The sequence below is a fragment of the Nelumbo nucifera genome, chromosome 7 (assembly GCF_055504915.1).
Source record: "Nelumbo nucifera cultivar China Antique chromosome 7, China Antique-T2T, whole genome shotgun sequence".
NCBI classification, from domain to species: domain Eukaryota; kingdom Viridiplantae; phylum Streptophyta; class Magnoliopsida; order Proteales; family Nelumbonaceae; genus Nelumbo; species Nelumbo nucifera.
The window spans coordinates 51,320,512-51,329,463 of NC_142655.1; the positions used below are offsets into that span (position 1 = coordinate 51,320,512).

The 8,952-nt window shown below is 40.3% G+C and overlaps 1 protein-coding gene across 1 annotated transcript; it reads left to right on the top strand.

The window, feature by feature from the left end:
- The first annotated feature begins 713 nt into the window (after positions 1-713).
- On the top strand, positions 714-2,535 carry LOC104586509 (Tetratricopeptide repeat (TPR)-like superfamily protein). Its single transcript, XM_010243771.3, has one exon. The coding sequence runs from the start codon at positions 839-841 to the stop codon at positions 2,096-2,098; it is 1,260 nt and encodes a 419-aa protein (XP_010242073.1). The 5' UTR covers positions 714-838; the 3' UTR covers positions 2,099-2,535.
- Positions 2,536-8,952: the final 6,417 nt, after the last annotated feature.

The window sequence follows — 8,952 nt, forward strand, 5'->3', positions numbered from 1 at the left end:
ACAAATGCAACCTGTATTTTACGAATTTATTTTTTTGAAAGGTAAAAGTAATATATTAGCTAGGAGAAATATATGCATAGTTCTTTACATCTTGTAATAGTTACCAATACACCATAGCTAACAAACCAACTAACACACCAATAAGCCAGCACTTGGTTGCTTGAAACCTACCATCTGATTTGCATTTTGCATTTTATTAAAACACAAGGGTGTTTAAATGAACAAGGTTTAGTTGAATGCTTTAGTTGTTCAGCAGACTGTGGAACCAAAAATAAGGTTCCACGCCAATATTTAAATACACGGGCCCGCATCTTTTATAGTGGGTCTATGCGTGAAACTTTCCTGTTTGGTGTGTCTTCAAATGCAATCTTTTGGCTGTTTACAAGTCGGGAAGACTGAAAATCGGTTTATTTCCATTTGGCATGCAGAAGATCTAGCCACCAAAAGACGGGATGCCGAAAAGATGCGTGAAGCCCATTTTGGACTGATTTCGGGAAGCTCCAAATGAAGCTTCCCGTGTCTTTTGCGTTTTAATCTTGCGCGAAAAGACTCGAAACGATGCACGGAAAGGCGTACATCTGTCAAACGATCTTCGGACTGCCCAGATCTTACGTCAAAAGCTCAGTACATCTTTTAACTATCAAAGCTACAAAAAGATCTTCTCAAAAACACTTGCCAAACGGGCCCGATCGTTATTGGTTAACAGCCCGCTGAAGAGGTAAGCTAATCCGAATTCGTGACGAGTTCAGTCCGAAAACCTATCCAATCCGGCTCGAGCCGGTATCGGAAGTGCTTTAAAGTCTGGGACGCCTCCGTGCCGGAATCGGTCCACTTGAACATGGAAGCAGTTCATCGTCGTCTTCTCGGTTCTTTTCTCAGTGAAACCAATCGTCACTCGAATCTCTCCCCCTCTTTATTCCGTCTCCTCATCTTTGAAACCAACTCCATCCCTATCTCTCCAAACCCTAAACAGGAACCGGCAACCGTCTCCACCTCACCATCATCTTACTTCTCTTGCCGTTCAATCGTCTCCGCCACGTCCTTTCTCTGCAGCTACAAAGAACACTCTGAAGCCTTAACCCCACCACCTGAGGACCCAAGAATCATACGTCCCAGAACCCGAACACCTCTCGAGAAGCAATTCGAGACATGGGTCGAGAAGCTCAAGCCCGGCTTCACTCCCGCCGACGTCGACGACGCCCTCCGTTCCCAATCCGATCCCGACCTCGCCCTCGACATCTTCAGGTGGACTGCACAGCAGCGCGGCTACAAGCACAACCAACTCACCTACCACACTATGTTCCAGATTGCCGTCTCCGGTAAGCGCTTTGGACACGCTGAAACATTAATAGAAGAGGTCCTCGCAGGTGCCTGTTCCGGCAGTTTAAATCTCTATAACTCGATGATCCGGTTTTGTTGTAGTCGGAAACCACTCTTCAACCGAGCTTTCGATGTTTACAGGAAAATGCAGAGGTCACAGGACTGTAAGCCCACGCTAGAAACCTACACATTGCTCCTGAATGCTCTTCTTAGAAAATTCAATAAGTTAAACGTCTGTTATGCTTATATGCATTCTGTGCGATCCTTACTAAAACAGATGAAGGCTTCTGGTGTGATTCCTGATACATTTGCTTTGAATTTGATCATAAAAGCTTACTCTAAGTGTTTGGAAATGGACGAAGCAATCAGGGTTTTTCGTGAAATGGGTTTATATGCTTGTGAACCGAATGCATATACGTATAGTTATATTGCCAAAGGTTTGTGTGAGAAGGGGAGAGTAAGCCAGGGCTTTGGGTTTTATAAAGAAATGAGGGATAAAGGTCTTGTGCCGACTAGTAGTACTTACATGATTCTTATCTGTAGTCTCTCAATGGAACGGAGGTTTGAAGATGCAAACGGTGTTCTGTTTGATATGTTGAATAATTCAATGGTTCCTGACCTCTTAACTTACAGGACCCTTTTCGAAGAGTTGTGTAGGGAAGGCAGGGGAAATGAGGCTTTTCAGCTTCTTGAAGAACTGAGGAAGAAGGAGGGATCCATGGAGGAGAAGACCTACAAGACTTTATTGGATGGATTGCATTTCTTATGTCGGGAATAGATGTCAATCTGTGGTGAAGATCTTCTTTTTCTTATGTACATAAGGAGGCATTTGGATATAAAAGAGCAGAGTAGATGTTGCAGAGCTCTGGTGTAGAACATGTAATTGGAGGTCTAAGAATCATATCACAAGATCTTTATTCTGTAATTGGTCCTGGTCCTCTATATTCATTCATTTTCATAAGTTTATTTCAGTGCTTGGGTTTACAACATGTAACATGGAGAGTAAGAATTAGGTTATCAGTTTTTGATTCATTTGGCATATTTGGATCTTTGGCCCTGTAATTTATTCCAGGGAAGCAGTAGAATCATTGAAAAGAACAAATCTCTATGCTGGTCATCTGCACGTTCTCTGTTATGGTAGAGAGACTATTAGTTTCAGTTACTTATCATCACTTTTTGTCATAGTATTGATTCTTGAAATTTTGAAGCTTCTCAGCACAAGGCATATTTCTGTAGGATTAATTTACACATTGATCAATTTAGCTTGGGATTGAAAGGAGGCTTTGCAAGATTGCTTGCTCTGCAATTGATCCAGTTTTTCTGGCATTGTAGTCATCTGCAGATGGTTTTGATATTTTGTTGCTAATAATTTAGCAAAACTGATTAGTTGACCCCCATATAGTTGGGATTAGGCATGGATGAATCTGATATGTGAAGAATGAATGGATTTAGCAAAACTGATCTGTGAAGAATAAATCAATATTTATGCCCCTGAATAAAGCTGGCAGTCTTGACCCCAACCCATTTGACTCACCTAACCCACCCATACCCACCCATTCCAATGGTGGGTCAATATGGGTCGAGTGACCCATTAGGGTCAGTGGAAAAGGGTCAGGGTGGGTTGGGTCGAGGGTACCCACTAGGGTCAGAATGGGTTGGGTCGAGGGTTTCAGACTTGTTCAAAAGTTTGAAACTCTATTCAGGTCGAGGGCTCGAGGGTTTCTGAGTAAGGGTCAAGGGTTTCATCTGCCATTCTATGCTCTCTTCCATTCTTTCATCATTCTCACAGTCGAAGGTTTCTCCCCCATTATCTGAGTAAGGTTCGAGGGTTTCCTCCTGCCATTCTCTGGTCTCTGCCATTCTTTCACAATTCTCACGGTCGAAAGTTTCTTTTCCATTCTCTGAATAAGGGTTGAGGGAGCAGCTCCTCTTCTCTCACTGCCCATGCAAGGTGCAACCTCAAAGGTAAACCGATTCTTCCTTCTTCTCTTTTCCCTTATTTTCTTCTTCTGATTTTATATTAGCAGGCCTTCAGTTTAGATATTCTGGTTTCTTTGTGAATTTTCCAATTTGTTGATAGATTTTAAAATCTGATTAATTTAATGAGGCTTCGTTTATCTTTGCTAGTTTCAGTTTATCAATTCTTTACGAGTAGTATTTATTTGATTGGTTTATATCATTAGAAGAAAATTGATTATGATCTTAACTCATAGCTCCTGTTTTAGATATGAAAAGGAATAGTCCTTTAATTGATTATTCCTATCGGTACTTCAGTTACTAGGTCATAACAGATTGAACCTATAAAGTGTGATTTATAGTGCTAGAGAACTGGATTGAAAATTATCAGAGGAAAGGCACTTAGATACCAACATGGTTAGCAAGACCCAATGGCCCATAAACCCATCTGATCTATCATTCATTATTTTCTTTTTGTCAGTATGAATATGAAAAGCATCAGTTCCACAGGATATGAATTTCAGGCTTTATCAGCAATCTAATCAATGGAATGGTTATGCTTTCCCTAGCAAAGTTCTTTTCTTCTTTTTTTTTTTTATTTTTTTTTAAATTCTCCCCAGACCCCAGACCCCAGACCCATAGTTCCAAGTTACAACTTGTGCTTGGTTTTAAGTCTTTCTCTAGATTGTTTCTGAAATATTTGGATTGGCCATGTTTACTTGCTTGTTCAGTGGCACTGGCTTTAGGCCCAATACTTGTCCTAGTGAGTGGCTATTGGCTACATCTTTGGCCTTAATAACAGAATTGCAGTGGTGTAATTTATTACCAAAGACAGAGCACATTTTCAAGTATTTGGTTTGGAATTTGGAATTTGGAATCAATGGGTTCCTTATATTTTGAACACTTGCACAAATCCCCTTACTATATAAGTTTGTCTCAAAAATAAAAGATTTCTATCATACATTTTCAAGAATTTTGGACTTATATATATGCGAAAGTGAGAGGTTTCACCATTTTCTCTGGGTGATATTTGAAAATAACAATAGTTTGAAATTGTAGGCAAAAGTTTGAAAATTTCATCTAGATAAATCTGTCTTCTTAGTTTTTCTGCTGTTTGTGGTTGACATCTTGGTCCATAAAATGGAAACCTAGACAAATCTAGAACCTCATTCACAAGGATTACTCTAGACAGGTTCTCCATGGCTCTGCTTGGTATTAATTCTTTTATATATTTAGGGGATGCTTATGATTTATGAAAGAGGGATTATATATTCATGGTTGACATCTTTTTTTTTTTCTTGGTCAAGTTGGTGATGGTGATTGGTGAGGATTTGTTAGATTGTTGCATTTGGCAACTTGACATATGAGTGCCACTGTTGCTATGTTTTTTTAATTAAAGGATAAGGCGAGACACATCTTTTTGTACTAGTGTTTGTTTTGTAATTATCAATACAATTGGTTAGGGATGGACTAAGAGGTGGGTAGAGCAGTCCAGTCAACTCATAAGTAGTTTGAAAAGCCTGTTCTTCTTCACATTGTCTGGTCTATGGTTTGGTGGAGAGGGGGTTTCCTGATCACCTTATGAATTGAGTCTAAGTAATAACTCACTTAAGTAGGGGAAGGGATTCACATAGTCTTTGTACTAGTGTTTGTTCTGCTTCTCTTATCTTCCATCAAACCAAACATAGCCTTAAGAATACCAGTTTTCGAATTGGACAGTTGTGATCGATTTTAGAATTTTCAGCTCAACCAGATTCAAAGAGATGGCCCACCATAGTTGGTATGTCTATGCCTTATTGTAAGTGGGTATCTTACCTAGATCATTGACATTCAGAGTGAGTGCGTCACTCTGAATGGATTCCTCAATTAACCAACTCCTTCGTAAATGATATAGCCATGAGAGTGGTTAGAGAGGTATGACCTAGAAATTAGAACAGAGGATTTTCCTTCCAGGGTTTTTTTTTTTTTTTATTGGAAAAGGTGACTTTCATTAAGGATATCAAATTACATCTTGCACTGTCAACCACTCAAACAAAGAGTGTTGACCCCAACATGACATCAAGAATTACAGTACAGCCGAAAAAAAAGTTTTCCCTGAAGGTCCCTGTTTTGCCAAGCTATCTGCCACAGAATTTGCTGATCTCCTTACCCATTTGAAAGTTACTCCAACTTTCCTTGCCAAGCAGATTATTTCTCTTATTTGCTGTCTAAACTTCCATACACCCAAACTCTTTGTTTGCAGCCACCCTATTATCAATTTAGAGTCCCCTTCCACCTCCAATTTCTGAAATTCCCATTGTTTTGCAAATCTCAGGCCTTGTAGTAGAGCCAAAATTTCAGCTCTCATAGAGCCTCCCACTCCTATGGGACTAGAGTATAGTGCCACCATTCTGCCCTCCCCATCCCTAAAGACTCCCCCAACTCCCGAGGGTCCTGGGTTACCCATGGAGCTTCCATCAAAATTTAATTTGACCCTTTGTTGTGCTGCAGGTGTCCAAGAAGGTTGAGGGACAGGCTGTTTGATTGAAGAGTTTGCCACTGCTGACCATCCCCTTTGTATATCATCCACTGAAAAATCTTTAAATAAGTCCCTTACTTTCAGCCAATGTATGACTTTAATGGATACGCAGTCAATAATTTGTTTTGTTGATCTTTGTGCCCCTTGGAATATTCTGTTATTCCTTTTTTCCCATAAGGACCAAAGAATGGCTGCTTTTGTTGCCCTCCACATCACTCTCCCCCTTTTCTTTGAAAGTAGGAAGAAGGTTGGGTTGAACAGACTTGTCACATCTGGATGAGAGGTCCATTTGCAGCCAAATAAGGAAGAGAACCAATTCCACACACAAGAAGCAAATGGACAAGAAAGTAACAGATGTGTAATTGTCTCACCATTTCCCAAACAAAGGCAACAAACATGAGGGCAGAGGCAATGATTTGGCCTTCTTTTTTGTAAATTATCCAGAGTATTAATTTTCTGCAGCACCACCTCCCAACAAAAGGCTCTTATTTTTTGGGGTACAGGACTACACCAGACTTCCTTTGTAGGAAAGGAGCCTCCTGGGTGTGAGGAATGAAGGAGGGAGGAGAAAAAAGAGGCACATGTATAGGAGTCAGAGGGGGACTCTGACTAGATTCTACTATCCTGGCAAGAGGGATCCAGGAATGTAGTATTAAGAAGGGAAATTAGTTCATCTACTAAGCCCATTTCATGTTCCTTAACCCTCTCCTTAATCCTAGATCCCAAGAGTTTCATTAACAATCAATGAAGAAATCACTTTCCCTTTATTGAGGGACAAAGAAAAAATAGGTGGAAATCTGTCTTTGAGAGAAATGTCCCCAAGCCAGATATCCTCCCAGAAACCAACTTTGTTACCCATACAAGCATCATACTTGACCAGCTGAAGGAAAGACGGTAGAAAATTGTGAATTCCTTTCCAAGGAGAAGCCCTTGTTGCCCTAGGATCAAGGTCAGCGTCCCATCCGTTATCTGCCATGCCATGGGTGCTTACAATTACCTTATGCCATAAGTTCTTTTGTTCCAAGGGAAACCTCCACAACCATTTACCCAGCAGTGCCAAGTTCCTAAGTTTAATGTTTCCTACCGCTATGCCTCCATTATCCCTACTCCTTGAAACCACCTCCCACTTTACCAAATGATCCTTTTTTGTATTCCCTTGCTCCCACAAGAAGTCTCTCATTAGTTTCTCTAGTTTATTGGCCACTTTTAAGGGGACCCTAAAGGTTGAGAGGTCATAGACTGGAAAATTTGTCAATGTTGACTTTATTAGGGTTATTCTACCCCCTAGAGAAATGTAGTTTCTCTTCTAGCCAGCAAGCCTTTTTGTGAATCTTTCCACTACCGAATCCCAGAAGCTGATAGAATTCGGGTTCCCTCCCAAGGGTAGACCAAGGTACTGTAGAGGCCACTCACCTACTTCACAACACAGCAAACTGGCTAGGCTTTCAACCTTTCCTCTCTCTTTATTTAAACCTGCTACACAACTTTTGCTCCAATTTACTTTGAGGTTGGAGACCTTTTCAAAAAGGGATACCACCCTCTGTAAATTTGTCAATTCCTCCCTTTCTCCTTCGCAAAAAATTAGAATATCATCTGTGAATTGTAAATGGGTAACCACCACTTTATTCCTTCCAATTCTCCAACCTCATATCAAATTGTTGGCATCAGTCCTTAAGATCAAGTCACTAAACACATCTACTATTAGGGTAAAGAGGAAGGGGGACAAGGGGTTACCTTGTTGAAGGCCCCTTTTAGCTGGAAAGAAATCTCTGGCAACTCCATTAACCAAAATGGAATAATGACATGAGGAAATGCAGCCCCTAATCTATTTGCACCATCTCTCTCCAAAACCTCTCGACCTTAACACTTCTAGAAGGAAATCCCAATCCACCAAATCATAGGCTTTCTCTAGGTCCAATTTGCAAATTAGCCCCTTTTCCTTTCTCCGTTTTTTAAACTCCACACACTCATTTGCAATAAGGATTTTCCTTCTAGGGTCATTAACATATCATAATTAGATGGGCGTGTAATAGGACACCTGGTCCATGGCTGATGAATGTGCTTAAAGGTTTCAAAGCATGTGCTTATGGAGCTAAGATTTCTTGTGTACATTTTACTGATGACACCATGATTTTTGTGGAATCCAACCATAGTGAATTTGAATCCTAGAGGTATTGTCTGTGGTTTTAAAAGGAATTTCAACTTGAATGATGCCCTCAAAAGATTGTAGGTAACTGAGTATTAATGTTGACAAGCATGTTTTAATGAGTGGTCTCAGTTCCTATAGTGTCCTTTTTAACTTTTTATTATTGGTGTTTTACTGTTTTTTTACAGTCTCTTATGAAAGTATTAATGATGCCCTCAAAAGTATGAATGTATTATTATTGCTTTAATGAGTGATCTCGGTTTCTGTTTTTCCTCAGTTATGAATGTAAAAACTAGCACATGCGAACTGAATCCAGAGCAGGAAGAAAACACATTTAGGGGTGTCAAGAATAGTTGACCCCACCCCAAAGACTCCCTTTTATATTAAAGAGATAAAAGTTATGTATAGTTACAAGAATGCCCTTACAGGGTTGAAAGATAAAAAGAACAAATAAAATAATAGAAATTCTGATACTGTACAACAAGGACTACTCTAATAATGTACATCAAGATAAATCTTCACACTCCCCCTCAAACTGATGTGTTGCCCATAAGAACGAGATGTCGACTTTTAGTCATGGCCTTGGTGAAGATGTCGGTAATCTGCATGTGAGAGGTAATATGAGGAAGAGATATAGAGCCTGCAACAAGGAGGTCTCTAATAAAGTGACAATCCACCTCGATATGTTTAGTCCTCTCATGAAAGACTGGACTAGATGTGATCTTGATAGCACTGGTGTTGTCGGCATATAGAGGAATAGGAGTAGGAAGAGAAATACCAAGATCTATGAAAAGTGACTTCAGCCAAACAATCTCGCTACATGCAGAAGACATAGCTCTATACTTAGCTTCAGTGGAAGACTTCGAGATAGTTTGCTGCTTCTTCCACTTCCAGGAGATGAGAGAGTCACCCATGAAGACGCACCACCCAGTAGTGGAGCGACGAGTGTCAGAGCAACCGGCCCAATCAGCATCAGCATAAACCCTCAACTGTATGGATGATGAGGAAGAGA

Coding starts and splice junctions, on each gene's coding strand:
- LOC104586509 (XM_010243771.3), top strand. CDS start 839: ATGGAAGCAGTTCATCGTCGTCTTCTCGGTTCTTTTCTCAGTGAAACC.